The 20,698-nt window shown below is 38.9% G+C and overlaps 1 protein-coding gene and 1 long non-coding RNA gene across 5 annotated transcripts in view; both read right to left on the bottom strand.

Annotated features, from left to right (window-relative positions):
- The window catches only part of TRDMT1 (tRNA aspartic acid methyltransferase 1), a 69,322-nt gene extending 65,374 nt beyond the window's left edge, over positions 1-3,948 (bottom strand). For all 4 annotated transcript variants that reach the window (XM_010354757.2, XM_030941012.1, XM_010354756.2 and 1 more), the window contains exon 1: positions 3,732-3,948. In XM_010354757.2, coding sequence (XP_010353059.1) covers positions 3,732-3,795 — 64 coding nt within the window. In that variant the 5' untranslated portion in view covers positions 3,796-3,948. The remainder of the gene's footprint in view (positions 1-3,731) is intronic.
- Positions 3,949-16,895: 12,947 nt separating this feature from the next.
- On the bottom strand, positions 16,896-19,542 carry LOC115900392. Its single transcript, XR_004060068.1, has 2 exons — positions 18,835-19,542; positions 16,896-18,017 (listed from the first exon to the last, which is right to left on the bottom strand). It is a non-coding gene; the product is annotated as an uncharacterized LOC115900392 (long non-coding RNA).
- Positions 19,543-20,698: the final 1,156 nt, after the last annotated feature.

A 20,698-nucleotide genomic window follows, 5' to 3' on the forward strand; every position in this document is an offset into this window, starting at 1 on the left:
TCACCTGAGGTCAGGAGTTCGAGACCAGCCTGGCCAACATGGTGAAACCCCATCTCTACTAAAAATATAAAAAATTAGCCGGGCGTGATGGCAGGCACCTGTAATCCCAGCTGCTCGGGAGACTGAGGCAGGAGAATTGCTTGAACCCAGAAGGCAGAGGTTGCAGTGAACCAAGATCACACCATTGCACTCCAGGCTAGGCAAGAAGAGTGAAACTCCATCTCAAAAAAAAAAAAGAAAAAGAAAGAAAAAGAAAAGATGTTCAACATCTTTAGTTATTAAGAAAATGCAAATCAAAACCACAATGGGATATGATTTCATATCCATCAGAACGGCTATGATTTTTTAAAAATGGAATAACAAGTGGAGAACATGGAGATGGAGGCAACAGAGTGCTCATGCAATGGGAAATTGAATGGGAAATTGTGCCGCTGCCGTGGAAAACAGTCTGGTGGTTCCTCAAGAGTTAAACAGAATTATTTTATGATCCAGCAATTCCACTGCTAGGTGTATACCCCAAAACTTAAAAAGTAAGGTCTCAAACAATACTTATATACCAATATCCAAAGCAGCACTATTCACAATGGTCAACAGGTAACTGATACAACTCAAGTGTCTATCAACAGATGAATGCATACACAAAATTGTACAGATATATAATGGAATATTACTGAACCACAAAAAGAATTGAGATATTGATACAGGCTACAAAATAAATGAATCTTGAAAGCATTATTCTAAGCGAAATAAGCCAGACACAAAAGGACAAATGTTGTATTATTCTACTTATGTGTGGTACACAAAGCAGACAAGTTCATAAAGACAAAGTAGAATCAAGGTTACCAGGGACTTGAGGGAAAGGGAATTCGGAGTTATTGTTTAGTAGGTTCAGAGCTCCGTTTGAGATGATTAAAAAGCTTTAGAAACGAACAAGGGTGATGGTAGGACAACACTGTGAATGTACTTAATGCCACTGAACTATACACTTAAAAATAGTTTAAATGATACATTTCATGTTGTGTTTTACCACAATAAAAAATAATTCCGTTATGAACCTTATCTAGAAATCAGTCAAAACTGAAGTTCAATATTATTCCTTTTGTGCTGCTTGTTTTATTATTTAATGTATAGATCCAAGGAAGTTAGTAGATCTAACCAGAACAATGGCAACATAGCATGGTCAAAAGGTCAGGTAGGTAGACCTAGGTTAGAATACTGGCTCTACCACTAACTAGTTTATTACATACTTTAAAAAGGACCTGAATTTAAAAGATCCCTAATAAACACTAGAGTTAGCTGCTGTTATTAGTCTTTATTATTATATTAAAAACCACCTGGAAAGGAGCAATGCATTTTATTACAGGTAAATTTTAAACTTTAGTACACCAAATAAGTGAACACTGGAAGGCAAACAAGTGTGGAAAAATATGTGTATCAATATGATTAAGAGTCTATCCTTAATATGCAGACTTCCACCCAAAAGATGAGAACAGAGAGGTACAGGGAGCTAGGAAAGTTGCTCTGGATCACAGGGTGGGCCAGGGAAGGCCAACACACGAACTAAGACATGAAATGTGAAATGAAGCTGGAGTGAAAAAGTCTGGGGTTAGGGAGCACTCTGGATGAGGCAACAGCAAAAGCAAAGGCCAGAACTTCGAAGAACTTTGAGGATTTGAGGAGTAGAGAGAAAGAAAACCAATGAGCCTCGACAAGAGAGGCTGAGGAAAGAATTCAGGGAATAATTTAATTAGAATTTCAGCTTTGGATGTTGACGGTGAAGCGGGATGCTGAAGGAGAGTGGCAGATAAAATTGAAGAGGAGACAGAAGCTAGCACTCACAAGCCTGTTAAGAAGATGGGACTGTGATTCCAACCTCAAAGGGAACCATTTAAGCAGCGAAGTAAAATGATCTGGTTTACTCTGCAATGATCATTCTGCCTGCTAGAAGGAAAACAGATGGATTAGGGAGGCAGAATGGAAGTAAGGAGAGAAGCTGGGAAGCTAGGTTAATAATTTAAATTAGAGAACATAATAGCTTAGATTCACAACAGTAGCACTGGCAATCGAAAAATGTGTACAAATTCACATTGCACTGGCTAATAGGACAGAAGATATTGTAGTCTTTCATTAATCCCCAAACAGTAACTTAAAATTACACAATTTCCCCTAACAAATTAGCAAGGATTAAAAATTGATAATACAAAATCTCTGAAAAGCAATTTGCTATCCTCTCTCTCAAAAGTCTGAAAAATTCTCGTAGTTTTTCACTTAGTAACTAGCACACAGTTAAGTCTTACTGTTGAATTAATTCATTCCAACAGTTAGGAAACATGCTTAAAGAGAAAATCGGCATTATACTCAAGAATGTAACTGTAGCACACTGTACTTGCAAAAAATTGAAGAATTATCTAAATATTCCACACTTAAGGAGTGGTTGAATTACAGCTTAGGATAAAGTACTAAGCAATTCATTAAGGAGTTTCAAGATGTGGGAAAACACAGACAGTATATCACTTTAGACAATTAACAAAGAGTAAATAGTACTAGAGCTTTGTTTCGATGCTGTTAAGTTTTAATATGAGAAATAAAGATAGCCAGCAAATAAGTACTAAAAACTTGATCATTAACCTAGTCTAGAATTGAAACTCAATAAATCTGCTCAAAAAAGTTATATACTAAACCCATTAAATATTGTCTGTATCTTACAGTTAGTCTCTTGTTAGCCTTGGTTCTAAATAAGGAAGCAGGGGAGTTTCAGTTTGGTGGTTGTCTTAGTAATTTAAGAATAAACATGCACCTTCAAAGCCTGTTTGTCACTCTATATCCCCAGCTCCTAGCACAAAATCTGGCACAGAATAGGAGCTCAATAAATAATTTTGAGGGACTATCACCAAAAGTAAACCTTTCAGTTCCAACTCCGCACGAAAGAAATCAAAAACCTCAAAATTAAAGACGTGCATAAAAAGTAATAGTTTGCTTGATAATATCTCGTGATGTCGTTTTAAAGTAATAGTGATAACAATGTATAATATTTGGAGTGGCTACAATGTATCAGGCACTAACAAGCACTTGACAGACTAATCCTTATAATCATCATTCTCTTTTAAAACCAGGACACAGGTTCATCACTGTTCACGAACTAGCCCAACGTCACACTGCCACCAAGCTGGAACTCAGTTCTTTGGCATCTAAACGCAGAACTATAGAAGACACGTTTCTTTCCAACGATCAGACTTGCAAGTTCTCCAAGCTTCCTCTACCGTCCTATTTAGCATTCGCAAACTTCTACCTTTAATTGCAGCTATTACCCCTTCCAAGATCCATCTCTCCCTCCCTCCCAGCTGGGAAGTCCCCCAGGATGACGGACCGAGTCTCCATGCTTCTCGGTGGCTGCACACTTAGAATGGGGCCTTGGCACCAGGCGGGGAGCTCGCCCCTTTGATACCCTTTGAGTTTGATTTACTGCCTTGCGAATCCCAACTCCCAACTGAGCCCTTGGAGGCGCCGTGTGCGGCCCCTCGGACCAGACTCGGCGCCAGAAGGGAGTCAGCGTCTGGAGGGGTGAACAGGGCGGCGCGCAGGAGCGGTTTCCAAGACAACGGAAGGCCGCCCCACATGTCCGCCCCACAGCGTCAGCCCCTAGCGTTTCGCCGCTCCGCCCCTTCCCGGCGCCGGTGCTCCGACCAGCCCCCATGAGCGAATATAGAGAGGGGTGCTCGATGGGCTCTCACCTCTCAGCGCGTGGTGCATGCCGCCCACGCCGCTGTACAGCTCCAGCACCCGCAGGGGTTCCATCCCTGCGCCTCAGCCGCTGCAGCCCCGGAGCTAGGCCTGCCGGTCCGTCGCTCCTCCTCCCTCCATCGCGCCGCTCCCTCAGCCTCTGGTTCCACAGCGTTTCAGTTCCCTCTTCTCCTGCAGCTCCAGGCTGAGGGCTTCAGAGGGCCGCGCGGCCTGGGGGTTGGCAGGGGTCGAGAGGGGAACAAAGAACGGAAAACAATAAGGCTTCCCGAATGAATGGCAGCCACTCTGTAGCCTGATTTACGCTCCATTTCCTTCTTTGGTGTCAGGGGCCTTGAGTGGAAAAGAAATCCAGAGTTCAGTAAAGGGAAGAAAACTGCCTTGGTTTCTAAGTGAATTAACACTGTTTAGAAGCCAGAAAAAAATCATTTTTCAGGCAAGCTGCTTTTCTGTCACTTAGAAGCCTGAACATTCAAACATTATTTCCACAGTGTGCCTTGTGTCCTGCCTGCCCTGGGTCAATAGAGATAAATCAGACCAGCCTCTCTCCTAGAGAAGGTTCCAGAATTACAAGTAAGGACACAGGTCCACTAGCAGCAGAGAAAAACCTGTGTGCGTGCCAATAATACAAAGGATGTTTGTTGTGTCTATCAGTGGAGTTAATGATGTTTTAGCTTGGAAATTACACCTACATAGAATACACAGTGAATATCATGTAGGATTATTTATGGGTCTTTAAGTGCTAGGGCCTTGATTCCTCAAGATGGTCCAGTAACCAGTTGTTAAGAGGCTCATGTTGATGAAAAAAGACAAACTGTAAAATGTTTGAAGAGGTTTATTCTGAGCCCAAGGTGAGGATGGTGACCCATGACACAACCCCAGAGGGTCCTGAGAACATGTGCCCAAGGTGGTTGGGCTACAGCTTGGGTTTATATGGTTTTAGGGAGACATAATGACGTTAATCAGTATATGCAAGGTGTACTTAGTTTGTTCCATAAAGATGGGACAACTCAAAAAGGGGAAGGATTCCAGGTCACAGGTGGATTCGAAGATTTTCTAACTGGCGATTGATTGAAAGAGTTAAGTTGTGACCTAAAGACCTGGAATCAACAGAAAGGAATGTGTCTGGATTAAGATAAGGTGGAGACCAAGGTTCTTATTATGTAGATGAAGTCTCATAGGTAACAGGCTTCAGAGAGAATAATTGGCAAATGCCTCTTATCACATGTAAAAAGATGCCAGACTCTTAGTTAAATCTCTCTTGGATCAGGAAAAGACCTGGAAAGGGAAAGGGAGTCTCTATAGAATGTAGATTTTCCCCACAAGAGATGGCTGTGCAGGGCCATTTCAAAATATGTCAAATAAATTTATTTTAGGGTAAAATGCTTTGATTTAGGGCCTGCTATCTTTCATGTGGTGCTTTACTAGAGTCAGGTTGGAATTTTGGTATCTTATTGCTAAGAAGAGTCTGTTTTGTCAGTATGAAGATCTCTTGTTTTAATATTAATGCTGATCAGTTGTGCCTGAACTCCAAAGAGAGGAGAGTATAATGAGGCATGTCATTCTTCCCCTTCCCATCATGGCCTGAACTAGTTTTTCAGGATTCTTTGGAATCCGCCTGATGGAGGCATTCACTCAGTCAGTTGGGGGGAGCTTAGAAATTGTGGGGGGGGGGGTGCTTACAGCCAATTATAAATGAAAATAATGTACCCATATGGAGGATAGAAAATGTTCCCATTGTGAAGTGTTCTTCAGTTTGTTCCCAACACTGCCACAGGTTTTCGTTAGGGAGAACTTGGGGGTACCACTTGTAATAACAATAACCCATATGTTAGAAAAGTTGCATGCCTGCTAATGTGATGCTGTTAACAAATAAAAGTATAACCACTGCATCCGAATTATAGAATTCACTGGTTCATTTTGATGTTGTCTGTGAAATTAACTTTTTTGATTGTAAATGTGCATTGGCCATGTGCTTTACTTTTTGTTAGTCACTTTCAGATAACAAGAGGGGTATGGTAGAAAGATACCAGATAACTCAGCTTTAGCCCTGGCATTGCCAGTTAACTGATTGTGTCACTTTGAGATGACCCTGGTTTCCTCATCTTTAAGATAAAGGAGAAGGGAACAGAAAGAGATGGATTGCTGAGGGTGTTTTAGTTCCAAGAAATGAATTCATGGCTGAATTCAAATTTGAAAAAATGAGACCTGATTTGGCAACCTGTTAATTATTTATTCAATTTGAAAAATGTAGAAAGAAGACACTTGTTACCTGCTTTAAGCAAATGTACTCTTAAATTAACTCAACTTATAGAAATCATGTACACACTGACATATGTATAATGCATGAAGCCCACTTTTCTAATATTTATTACATATAGGACCAGAAATAAATTTCAGTACATAAAATGTAAAGGGAGCTATATAGTCATAGTGACTTATATATAGCCGAAAACCAATATATTAAACAAATCTGGAATTTTCAGCATTCATGCTATAAATCAAACTAAATGTGACAAAAGACCTTACCTGTAGGGGAGAGACAGTACAGAAACATGTGGCAGAGTTAATGAAAAATACTAACCTCCTCAGAGGAAGGAGCCTCGAACCCCTTCCCCACACAGGCTGATTACAAACTGTTTACTCTGATACTTAAGGATCTTCGCAGTGTAGCCCTGAACTTACTTTTCTTCCTTTTTTCTCTTCTTGAACTCTGCTATAAATGAAACTGCTTGGTGTTCCCCAAATATACCCTTCACTTCACTTCTCTGCTTGTATTCTTTCCCTTCTCTAGAAATCTCCTAGACTTCTTCGAGATCTATACTTCAAGTGGAACCTTCCTTCTGGACTCCCAGCCTAAAATATCTGGACACATTACAACTCCTCAGTCTCCCTCGTCTTCTGGAATACAGATCACCCTTGTAGCTGTCGTTCAATCCTTCCAGTTCTTCTAGCCCAATTTTCACCTCATATGTGCCACATCTTTATGTATTATTTCCTCTCTAAAGCTTATCTCATGTGATAATTATTTCAAGAATGAAAACTCTCTCTATAATCATAATCTACAACTATCTCCATGGAAGCATCTGTAGATATTAGGCCCCCTGGGATTATGTATGCAAATGTCTTCCAATCACTGGCACAAATTACGTGATTTGGTGGAAGAGTGGGAGGGCTGGTGGAAGTGGTACAATAGGGAGTAGTGGAGAAGAAAAGTGGGGTGAGCAGAATGAAAGTATATATTGATTACTTTTTCCCAAAGCAAATCCTGAAGGCTCATAAAAGAGAAGAAAAGTTCTCTAGCCCCATAGTTTCCCATGAATTCATCCTCAATGATATGTACAATACTATTTATATTTTAATTACAGAAACTAGACATACTTTTAAAAAAGCAAACAAATATCAAAACTTGAATGTTAGTATATTTAGTACATTTTCTCTAAAAGCAGAAAATGCATTTCTTTAAAAAAAAAACACATTAATGAACACCTGGAAAATAAAGGCACATATAAAGCATATCAGAAATAATTAAGGGGCATGTCACAATACTAAGGATTGTATTTAAAGAGTAATAGCACACACTCAATTATTAAAGACACTGGGCTTGGAATCTAATGACATTTTTATCTTCTTCCCCTATGCATTCTTTCACTGATCATTAATATCTAATAAAATGGAATAAAGTTTTCCAAGTGCTGAAAATGCTTTTTCCAATCATCTTTGAATTTCCATGATCCAGGCCACTCTATTTCTCAGTGAAACATGATGTGGATTCCTACACAGGCTCACCTACAGGCTGAGGACACCCTGCTTATGCCAATTTCGGTCATGAATAAGTTGCATTCTGGTTTTATAATGAAAAATGATGGTCTTTATGAATTGCATGGAAAATGAAAAAGTCATACGAGAAGAAAATGACAGTAAGAAATGTCCTCAAGAGAGTACATTTTACAAATTTGAATTGGAAAGGCCCACAGAGCTCATTTACCACTTCTGAGCTCCCACTTATTTAAGAATGCCTTCTACTATTTTCCTGATCCGTGGGCAATAAGCCTTAGCTTGCAAACTGCTAATGAAATGTTTCACGGTGAACAGCTGGAATTATTAGAAAATTCTTCCTTATAGTCTCCTAAATTCCAGTTTATTTTAGATTTGCCTTCTGCACTGATTTTAAAGAATTCTTCCTATTCTGCCTGGGCACTGTGGCTCATGTCTGTAATCCCAGCACTTTGGGAGGCAGAGGCGGGTGGATCACCTGAGGTCGGAAGTTCAAGATCAGCTTGGCCAACATGGCGTAACCCATCTCTACTAAAAGTACAAAAATTAGTCAGTTGTGGACTGGGCGAGGTGGCTCACACCTATAATCCCCGCACTTTGGGAGGCCAAGGCAGGTGGATCTCCTGACATCAGGAGTTCAAGACCAGCCTAACCAACATGGTGAAACCCTGTCTCTACTAAAAACACAAAAATTAGCCACGCGTGGTGGTGCATGCCTGTAATGCCCACTACTCGGGAGGCTGAGGCAGGGGAATCGCTGACCCCAGGAGGCAGAGGTTGCAGTGAGCCGAAATTGCGCCATTACACTCCAACCTGGGCAACAACAGTGAAACTCCATCTCAAAAGAAAAAGAAAAAAAAAGATTTTTTCCTCTTCTGTGATGATTTGCTTTGTGGTTAAGAATGCAAGCTTGAGAGCCACAGTGTAGACAGGAAGCACACGTCTGCTGCTGCTGCTCCCTAGCTAGGTGACGTGGAGAAAGTCACTACATCCTTTTGAGCCCAAGTGCACCTCTAAAATGTATAAATAATAGGACATGCAATTGCTATGAAGAGTAAAAGCACTTAGCCCAGTGCCTAGCATAACACAAATAAATGTATGTTAAATAAAGAGTGTCTATACAATGACATCCTCTAAGTGATGCATTCTCAGTCCTGTCGGCTATGAACTATCACATGGCATGATTCAGATCCCTCGCATCGGTCACAGTCTAGCTTGGTGATACCCATTTTAGGAGCCAATACTGCCTGAAACAAACTGAATATAGTCGGATCAGCATATGGTAGAGCGTACCAGATGGCTGCAGACATTTAAGGGCTCTAGGGCTGCTTTGGACCCTTTAGGAAGTGTTCAGTGGTCCTCTGCTTAGACCATCGTGGAGTAGAGACTGAAAGTCTGGAAGCTGCCTCAGCCCTGACTGAGGAGGTGCTGGGCATGGAAATAAGGAAGTCAGAGAATAGACAGTAGAATTCTTAGTAAAATAGATACCGCTTAACTCTTAACTCCCAGAAGAAACAGGATAGCTGTGAAGGCCAGAGATACAGCTCTGACAATCTTCAGGGAAAATTTTTCCAGTGACCTTAACCAGGATGCATGAATTGGGGAGATCTGGGGTAGAGAGGAGGGGGACGTATTAATAGCAGCGAGTCATGTGTTGACTCTTTCATACACTAGGCACTGAGGAGATCTGCAATTAAAAAAAATTTTAAAAGCAGCTGGAGCAGTGGATCATGCCTGTAATCCCAGCACTTTGGGAGGCCTGGGTGACAGAGCGAGACTCCATCTCAGAACACAAACAAGCAAACAAACAAACAAAAAACTTGCAAAGTGTATAACTCTGTAATCTGTTTCAGACCATAAAATGGCCAATAGTAAAAAATGCAATTGAATACTTTCATTTCCTAAGCATAGGGCATTTTTCCTAATTTAATTGATTCTCACTATCCAAGAGGATAACCAGTAGCCACACTTGGTAAATTAAGTTTAAATTAATTTAATTAATGTTAAAATTGAGTTAATTATACCAGGCACATACCAAGTGCTCCGTATCGCTCAGCACAGATGCAGAATATTTCCATCATCACAGAAAGTTATATCGGGCAGAGCTGCTCTGTAGTGATAGTGCCTATTAGTTACAGCCTTTATTAATAGCCCATCAATAAATGACCAGTGTTGGAATATGTGCATCAATTATTGTATACTGAGCACCAATTTTAAATAAATGTCCCCCCCAAATATGGAGCAAAACGAACTCAAAGCAAACCTTGCAGCTAAACATTCTTTCTCTTTCTCTATTATCCAGTCACCTTACTGATAAACTGTCATGGAGGAAAAGAACAGGAACAGCGGATGTGTTCTGTCAGTGGCTGTGATAAACTTTCAAGAGAAAAAGAACAGATGGAAAATGAACTTCATGATGTCTTTAAGGAGCTTTTTTTTTTTGAGACAGAGTCTCACTCTGTCACCCAGCCTAGAGTGCAATGGTGCCCTGCAAGCTCTGCCTTCCAGGTTCAAGTGATTCTCCTGCCTCAGCCTCCCGAGTAGCTGGGATTACAGGTGTGCACCACCATGCCCAGCCTTTATATTTTTAGCAGAGATGGGGTTTCACCATGTTGGCCAGGCTGGTCTCAAACTCCTGACCTCAAGTGACCCACTCACCATGGCCTCCCAAAGTGCTGGGTTATAGGCATGAGCCACCACGCCCAACCAGAAGTGGTACTTTTCGGTTATAAAGTATATTCTAGTGACTTCTGACTGTGAATAATGTTATCTTAGACTTACCTCAGAAGGAATAAAAAGAAAACATGTTTTTAAAAATTAGGATCATGAAGAAATTTAATTATACATTTTCTGCCGAATAAAATAGAAACCATGCAGTTTGCCTCATACTTTGTCATTTCAAAGTACTCATAGATTTTTAACATGGATTTTCCTCTTGGAGGCTCTTTCTGAAATTCCCAATTTAAAAATATTTTGCAGCAAATTTAAAAGATGATGTTTCAAAGTAAATATAGTGGGATCCATTCTTTAAAACTGCTTTCTTAACTTCACAGAAAGTTGGAACTAGAAAGTATCTTAAGGACTATTTGATACACTGTTTTCCAAACTATTTTTAGAAATAAAGCCTTTTGTTCAAACAAAATCTCCTCTGGAATGGGGAGCAAAGAGAGAGAGGTAGAGCAAGAGCTACACTATAACTTAGTATAAAAGATACTAAGTAGGCTCAGTCGGTCCTGCCTGTTGCCCCCCAACACCCAGAGGCAAGGCCAGGGATCTAAACCAAAGCAATTCCAGGAGCCACAATATGTCACTTCCTGAGAACAGGCTGACCTGAGGACTGAGGGCAACTGCAGAGATCTATGAAGAAAACTTGATCTGATATGGCAAGGCATGTTATAAAAGCCAGACAAAAATGTTAACATAACTGCACAAAATAGAGACTGTCTCACAAACTAACATTTATAACAGATCCCCTGCCCAATCACTCCTGAAAAGACAGCTTAATACAGTACAAAGAATATGGTCCTTAGAACTAGATGGATTACCATGGATCCTGCCTCAAATACTCCCTTTCTTCACATATTTGATAACAAGGTAACCATGTGTGTGTGTGTGTGTGTGTGTATATATCACGTGTATATAATTGTACACATATCAATTATATATGTGTACATTTCTATATATATCATTTATATGTGTACATATCTATATATACAATGTGTGTATATAGACAATGTACATATGTACATTTCAATATATATACAATGTATATGTGGTATACATGCATATATATCATATATACATATGTATCATATGCATATATATCTGTGTAAATATATACTGATATATATACACATATATACATTGTGTATATATTGAAATGTACATATATACATTGTCTACATACACACATTTTGTGTGTGTGTGTGTATATATATCTCAATAATGTGCCTAGAACAATAAAGACTGGTTTCCTTTCACTTTCTGAACAACTTTGTCATAATATATAACCCATTTCTTCCAACAATAGAGAGAATCATTTTCCTAGTGTGTTTTCATAAAGGGTATATGCCCAAGAGATTAATTCACATATTAAAATATGCAAAAACTAAGCAGAGATGTCTTTCCTTATTGTTTTCTATTATAGCTTTCAATCTTTTCAGGTGGAAAAACACGACCCATGTTGAAAATACAGGAGACAGAATTTAGTACCTTGGAGAGCTGTTAGTACTTTGCTCCTTTTCTCTTGTAATTTATCTGAACATTTACAACTGCTCAAGGTAACCAAAGAACACAAATCAGACCCAGTCACACCAGGAAATGGAAAACACACACACACACACAGGCACACATCCTTTCATAGTCTTTTTTCTGCATTGCTACATCATCAGAACTGATAAACTAAAACCCAGAGAAAATTCAAAGACAGAGACTTTTTTTAATTTTACCCTACTTAGGTACTAGTTTAGGTAAACAACAGTATCACTTAGAATTGTTCTCATGTGATTTAATAATGACAAATATAACTAAAATGTAATAACACTTTCATAGTACTGCCATGACTGTATCTATTCACTCTGTAAGAAAAAAAAACTTCGTATTACTTAAAATTATTAAAAAGTTTCTTATCAGTTTCAAAGTCACTTATGTAAGCATATTACAACATACAAGCACATTTTATATTTCAAATTTTCTCCTCTAGCTTCATGTTGTAGAGGCTATCAACCTTTACTTTAGAGAGTTAAACTTATTCCTGCAGATCAAGACTAAAATGTTTTATTTCCATCTAAGGTAATTACTGCTAAGTTAAAATATATAAATCCTCCAATGGGATTGGTGCTATGTTTAGTCACTCAGAGAATACTGGCTGACAAAAATAGACCACATTCCAAAAGACAGAAAAAGTATGTTTGACTAATAGAAAAATATCAATGACTTGTATGTTTCAAATAACTTTATAAATATTTAAAATGTTTATTGACCCATTTTAGACCTACCAGCTTTTCTTTTTTAATATTCACTTTTTTACAAATAAAAAGTAGAAAACTTCACGTCATTTGCTCAAAGTCACATAAGTTAACATCCTGCAGGTTAACAGATTTATTTACAAATCACATGACCATATTTTTAAAAGAAGGGAATTTAGATGATAACACTAGTTTTTTGAGGAAAAAATAGGCTGGAAGTCATCAAATAAAAATGAAAGGGGGTTAGTATATATTTTGAGGAAGAATTTCATATTAGGAGTTAGACAGGATTCTGGTTAGGAAAGAATGTCAGGAATCTGCGTGTCTTTTTTTTTTTTTTTTTTTTTTTCCTTTCATTTTAGGACCAAATCCTAGAATAGGATGAAAAAAGAATGCCAAAAACAGCATTATTTATATCTTTGTAGAGTTTACAGTTTTAAAATTGAAAAGCAGTTTTATCATATTACTAATTCCCTAGAGATATGAGGCATTACTATTTGGAAAATAAATTTTTGATTATCACCTACAGTGAAAGGAACTTAATAAACAAACATTGGAAAAGTCCAAAGTACTGAAAGCTCAATGTAACTGCAAGAGTCTCTCTTCTGACCATTTTTTTTCTTTTTTGCTAATAGTAAAAAATACATGCAGTGATCTCAGCTCACTGCAACCTCCACCTCCTGGGTTCAAGTGATTCTCCTGCCTCAGCCTCCTGAGTAGCTGTGACTATAGGCATGCACCACCACACCTGGCTAATTTTTGCATTTTTGGTAGAGACGGGGTTTCATCATGTTGGCCAGACTGGCCTCGAACTCCTGACCTCAACTGATCTGCCTTTCTTGGCCTCCCAAAGTGCTGGGATTACAGGTGTGAGCCACCGTGCCCAACCATAGCTAGTATTTTGAGGTTTCTCCCCCATAGTCTTTGAACTAATTGTATTTTACCCAGATCAGAATCTTATTGCATATATGTTTTATACCTTGCTCTTTTTCACCTAATATGTTATCATTATCAGTTCTGTACTTCATTAAACACATCAAAGATATATTCCCTTTTTAAATGCTGACTTTATTTTTCTGAATTTTAAAAATAATACATGCTAATTTCTAGGGGTAAAACAAATTACAAAAATATACAAAAATTAAAGGCACTTTCTTCTGTTAACCTTGATTCCATCCACCCCCCTTAAAAAAAAATTTTTTTTTAAGCTTGTTGAATGTCTTTTAATAAAGATGTTCATCTCCAAAACTATGAGAAGGCAGTCACAGACATTTTTGACAAGAGCTCACAGCTGTAACATATGTTTATGTGGGAGTTCTCATATTTAAAAATATTTATGCCTGAAGTGCAAAAAAATAATAATTTAAACAAAATACATAATACATTTTGTTTAATTTGTCTTAAGACTGATGTATTTTAATATACATGGGAATCTGGAATCATCTTACAACTGAGAAAAGTTAACAGTTAACTTCCTCTGAACATTACATTTTAAACACATTTTAGCTCCCAAAACAATATGTCAGGCCTCAGATAAGCACTCTTTCAAAATTCTACCAATGAGGAAAATACTAAATATGGACATTTCAAAAATAATTCACCTTTAAAGCTCTATTTTGTGATTAAACCAGGTACCATGAAAGTCATAATTACAACCCTTGGGTGTGTAAAGCATCTTCTCCTCGGCTGCCTCAGCTCCTACAGGATGATGGTCTGTAAAGTCAGGGCATCCGCAAAATGATTTATTCCCCCTTTTACTTTTAATATGGTGCTAAAGATCACATTTTGGCCATTGCAGTGCAGGAGCTCGTGTCTACAATCCCAGTGTTTTGGAAAGCCAGAACAACAGGATCCCTTGAGGCCAGAAGTTAAAGACCAGGCTTTAAACAAAACAAAAAAATTTAATTAGCCAGGTGCGGCGGTACGTGCCTGTAGTCCCAGGTACTCGGCAGGCTGAGGCAGGAGGATCACTTGAGCCAAGGAGTTTGAGGCTGCAGTGAGCTATCATTGTACCACTGAACTCCAGCCTGGGTGACCAGTGAGACCTGTCTCTCAAAAAGAAAAAGAAAAAAAAAAGTTAGGATATTTTGCCTAAGGTACCTAAACACTACAAACATATTCCAAAGTGAAATCATACAGCAGTATAATGCAAATTTTTCAAAGGAAGGGGTGCAGAAATAGTTACATAATTCTTACAACCATATACTTATGTTGAAGGTATAAAAGAGTTGAAGATTCTTGAAGACAAAGAGAAGGTCTTTGGAGAAAGTTATCAGCATGCTACAGGGGCTGTCTGCTTCTCCCCTCAAGCCTGAGACAAGGAGATTCACAGAAACACCCAGGGAGTTTAAAACGTAACCCTATAACCTTTGAGTTTGGGAAGGCAAATTAATTCCCTTGGATAGATCTGAGCCATACAAGAAAGAAAGCTGTCTTAAGCCCTGTTCAAGGGGTCACCTGCAAGAAAAAAGGTGTCATGCAAAAAGGAACAAGGGGAATATCACTGAATGACTCCTAGGGGCTGTGGCTGCAGTCACAGAGAAGCAGAACACAAGTGCATGTCTGCATGTCAGGGAGCTTTGAGAAACAGAAAGAGAGGGAAGAGACAAAGAGACAGAGACAGAAAGAGAGAGAGAGAGAGAGAGAGAGAGAGAGAGAGAGAGAGAGAGAGAGAGAGAGAGAGAGAGAGAAAACCCCAAAGAAGCACCTGCTAGAAAATGGGCCAGCTTTAAGCACATGCCAAACCTCAAGGTGTAAACACCAGATCACCAACAGCCCTTGTCAAGTAAGAGTGTTCTTATCTCCTGCACTTCTTTCCCTCTGTGAGCTCTAACCCTGCAGTGGCAAGAAACCTTAGTTTGCAAAATGAGGAAGGAGGAAGGGAGGCACCCAAGTAGGGAGAGTGAGAAACCCAGGACTTCCCTTTCCTAAAGCACAGTCAAGCCACGGGAGGGAGGACATTAACTCTCAGGCAAGATTGAAATTTGGAAAATTACATACATGTGAGCGTTGTAAATTACTATGATCACTTTTCTCATTAGAAGTGAGCAAAGAATGGTTTGGTTTTAATAAATGACTGGAAAAGTCATAGGAGCTGCATGAATTTTCATTTGTAAAATGATCATTTATCAACTGCTCTCTTTTCTTATTCCTTCCTGCCCTTGGTTTTTGGACACAGGTTCTTTATTCTCCTCTTTATGCCATAGATTAATAATATAATCAACATTTATTATTTACTCTAGGACAATCGATTATGTATTTTATATACATTTCTCATTTCATGCACATACAGCTATTATCACCTCCATTTTTTATATTTATATTTTATATCATTTTTAATATATATATATAATTTTATATATTACCACCTCCATTTTTTATATCAAGAAAATGAGGCTATTCCAAGGTAGCATTATTAGTATGCAGAGGAGCTGAGAAATTTAGCTTGGCTACTCTGACTCCACAGTCCCACTTTTTTCCCTGAAAGAATGAATGAAATGTGAAATGTATTTTCTCCGGTCAAAGGATACGAAATATCAAACTTGCCTTTTTTTTTTTTTTTTTTTGGTCTTCTTCTTCTTCTTTTTGAGACAGTCTCCCTGTGTCGCCCAGGCTGGAGTGCAGTGGTGCGATCTGGGCTCACTGCAAGCTCCCCTGGGTTCACGCCATTCTCCTGCCTCAGCCTCCCAAGTAGCTGGGACTACAGGCGCCCGCTACCACGCCCGGCTAATTTTGTTTTTGTATTTTTTTAGTAGAGACGGGGTTTCACCATGTTAGCCAGGATGGTCTCGATCTCCTGTCTTCGTGATCTGCCCGCCTCGGCCTCCCAAAGTGCTGGGATAACAGGCGTGAGTCGCCACTCCCGGCTCTTTTTTTTTTTTTTTTTTTTTTAAACAAACAGGGTCTTGCTCTGTCTTCCAGACTAGAGTGCAGTGGCATGATCACAGCTTATTGCTTACTGCAGCCTAGTCCTCCAGGGCTTACATGATCCTCCCACCTCAGCCTCCTGAGTGGCTGGTACTACAGGCATGCGACACCATGCCCAGCTAATTTTTTAAAATTTTTCATAGAGATGGGTTCTCGCTATGTTGCCCAGGCTGGTCTTGAATTTCTGGGGTTAGGTGATCCTCCCACTTTAGGCTCTTGAAGTGCTGAAATTATAGTCATGAGCCACCAGACTTGCTTTCTTTAATAAAACAGAGCTCTCAAAAAATGGATCTCCCCCATTTCATGAGAAAATTGAAACATTCCACTGAAGGAGAATTAACAGAAAAGTAAACATAGCTACTTTTTGTAATCAGAAAACTTGCTGATGTATGCTCTTATTCCAAACCCCTGGATGATGTCATTATGTCAACAATCCTTTAGGATTCCTCAACCCAGACGTAAAATAACAGTCACGGCACTAGCATATCCAAAAACGGTATTGCTTTATTTTTAAAAACTGTATTTCCATATTTTTTTGGAAAATCAATTGAATCAATTTTATTCTCACAACAATCCTGTGAGTAGATATTATTAAAACTATATATTTGTTGAGGAAACAGATTAAAAGCTTTAAACATGTGATTCATTTAAAATCAAATAGTGAATACATGATAGAGTCAGCACTAAAAAGGCAGATATATCAAAGAGAGACTGAAATAAGCAACTCATTTTTTGTATCAACTTCGAAACACCTATTTGCCACCAATGTTTACATTAATCATTCTTGATCTTTATACTTCACATTTCTTAGTAATCCAAGTGCTTCATAAATTATCTTACACATCCTGAATCTCTCGCCTCATTCAATGAGATAATTCATGGTGAGCAGGAATGCATACGGTTTTCAGATGTAGAAACTGGGATGTCCAGAGATGAACAAGTTGGCCATGGCAATGGGATACAAGAAACTTATAGGATTTTACAAACCTGATTTGAAGTTTTGTCCTAATATGGAAAGGTATGCCTTTTTTCACTAGTGAGATCATTCTGGAATTTTAGAACCATACCAATATATTTCACGGTAACCTAGTGATCTGGATTGCCCCTCTCTGAGAAAGCAAAGATTCTGCAAGCAATTAATCCTACAAATCAAATTCCTGGCTTTTACAATTTGCTTCTTTTTTGAATTCCAAAAGTTAACTCATTCTTTTCTATCTATTCTTCATTGCCTCATAAGTGAACACTCATTAATTTCCCCATTTTCCAACCCTATACTTTTCATATTCTACGTGGCCACAGACAGTAACAATTCACTAGCACAGTGGTTCTCAGAATCACCTGTAAGTCTTGTAAAAACACAAATTGCTGGACCCCATGAACTCCCCAAGTTTCAGATTCAGTTGGTGTAAAGTGGAGCCTAACAGTTGGAATTTCTAACAAATTCTCAGGTGATGTTGATGCTATAGGTCTGAGTAGCACATTTTGAAAATCACTTCACTAGTACATCCCCGATGTGTTGTCTTGATGGATCCTTCCAGAAAAGTGTTCAGATGCCAAGGCTCATGAATTGCACACATGGTACCAAATGCCTGGGCCTCACATTGAAGGCTTCCATATGGAGAAGAAAAGAAATATTTGTCATGACTCATTGCCTTTTTCAAGCTGTTTCAGCTACAAAATTAAAACCAGAAAAGGACTCAATTGAAAGCAAAATAAAAACAGCTCAAGTAACACTGTCCAAATTTTGAGATTTATGGCATGATTTCTGGAATTAGGACAAAAGGTATACTAGTGATTCAGGTAAGTCCTGGGCTGACCACACTGTAAGCTGGCATTTCCAAGGCTCCCAGCAAACCCTGGAACCCAAGCCATGTTGCTCCTGCCCTACCCCAGAAGCCAGCTCAGGTCCTTGGCTTGTGGCTTGCTTTTTCTGTCAACAGTAAGTTCTTCCATATAGCTCTCCAAACACATTAGCAACTTATAACTGTTTTAATTAACTAATTTTTCTACAACTTCTCAGCTATTTTTAACACAGAAAAAAATGTCAATTGTCAAGAAATAAATGCTGTTGGGCCATCAAGCAGGTAGGCTGTAAATCTGAACCAAGAACCTAGCCAATGAATTTCCTTAGGATTTCTTCCTTTTGTAATAGCAACCCTCAGTGGAGATTTTAATTCCATTTTTCATATATTTGGGGAAAAAAATAAGGCATTTTATGTCATAGTATAAAATCTTCAGCATTCCATTTTAGTTATTAAATAATGACTAGTATTTGAAACAGCACTGTTACATTAAGTAAAAAACAATTGGGAAGCAATGTCAACTTAGACATTTCATAAGATATGTAATAAGATAATATTTCTGCTTAGAAAATAAGGTGTTAGATCTACCTTTAACATATCAATATATTGTAGGAAATACTGACCTTTTATTCTGATCACCACGATTCCATTAAATTTCAAAATGTGGGACAGCCAATGCATGATATACTAGTAAGTAATAAATCTATGTCATCCAAAGGGAGTTTTGCTGTCTGAGCCCAAAACAGAGAAAACAAAGCGTAATGGTAAGGTTACTGAACACCCAGATCTTGAAATAAGTCATTCTGTATGAGCATGAGTCACCAAAACTACTTCCTTAGTGATAAAATTTGCCTAAGTAACATCGATGCCTCCCTGTGCTAAGAAGGATATGGGCAGTGGGTTGGGTTTCAAACCCACTAGTCATAGTCATTTCCTTTACTTAATTGCTAACTGTCCTTCCCAGCTGCAGTTTGGGGCCTGTGTTTTAGGTAGTAACCCAGCAACTAGTTATTATGCTATATTTTATCAAGGAGAACAGAACAGTAAACTTCGCATTTCCATGGATTTCAGAGTAAAAGTCAATGTTATTTCACCAAGGCCCTCTGACTTAAGGGAGTTATTGTGAAACTATTCAACTAGGTCTCAATGTGGCTACATCATTATGCAAGACTTAAAGGCAAAACGATTTATCAGAGAAAAGAGGAGCAGATTGGGAGCCCTCTGAGAGGAAGGGAGCGGTGGTATTCATTTATGTGTCCTTAGCACCTAGCAGGGAGCCGGCTCACCTAAAAACTCAAAATACAGGCCCAGCAGTCACGGTGGCTCATGCCTGTAATCCCAGCACTTTGGGTAGGCCAAGGAGGGATCACCTGAGCTCGGGAGTTTGAGACTAGCCTGGGCAACACAGCAAAACCATGTCTCTACAAAATACAAAAAAAAAAAAATTATCTGGGCATGGTGGCATGTGCCTGTAGTCCCAGCTACTCGAGAGGCTGAGGTAAGAGGATTGCCTGAGCTCAGGAGCTCCAGGCTACAGTGAGCTGTGACAGAGTCACTGTATCCTAGCCTGGGTGATATTGCAAGATCCTGTCTCAGAAAAAATATAAAATAAAAAGACTCAAAATACATCCACCAAATGGGATTTGCTTGTTCTTTTCAAAATAATCCAATCTATGAAGTAATTGTGCCACTGCTGAGTTAGGATTTCATCAGGCTTTGTTGTTATTGTTGTTGTTGTTGCTGTTGAGATGGAGTTTTGCTCTTGTTGCCCAGGCTAGAGAGCATTGGTGCAATCTCAGCTCACTGCAACCTCCGCCTTCTCATTTCAAGTGACTCTCTTGCCTCAGCCTCCTTAGTAACTGGGATTACAGGTGCCTGCCACCACGCCCGGCTAATTTTTGTATTTTTAGTAGAGACAGGGTTTCACCATGTTGGCCATGCTGGTCTCGAACACCTGACCTCATGATCCACTCACCTCAGCCTCCCAAAGTGCTAGGATTACAGGTGTGAGCCATTCATTAGACTTTTTAACGTATATATGCCTTCTTTTTCCCTTGTATTTACCATGGGACTGTGGTATTTGCTGCTGTTCCCCTTGCAGACATGCGAAGTACATTAAGCATGCTCTATTTTAAAATAAACCTGGTGTTGATGAGCACTACTTAGGAAAATCTGATATACAAAAGCAATGAGTTTAGTATTACACGAGAAAATTTAAAAACTGGATAGTGAGCACATATGTATTATCAGTAACGCTGTCTGGGTTTGGCCTTGAGAATCTTGGCTGCCTATAATTCCCTGAGCTTTCCTCTCATTTCCAAACACTCCCCCATAATTTTTGGATTGCACAGTAGTAGTACCATGAAGGAGTAAAATGTTAATAAATCTCCCTAAAAATCAAACTAATAGACAGTAAGTATAGAGAGAAGTTGTTTTTAACTGATATAAGTAACGTGTTCCAAAAATGTGGTTTTATTTCTTTTCTAC

This window comes from Rhinopithecus roxellana, chromosome 11 (assembly GCF_007565055.1).
Source record: "Rhinopithecus roxellana isolate Shanxi Qingling chromosome 11, ASM756505v1, whole genome shotgun sequence".
Classification (NCBI taxonomy): domain Eukaryota; kingdom Metazoa; phylum Chordata; class Mammalia; order Primates; family Cercopithecidae; genus Rhinopithecus; species Rhinopithecus roxellana.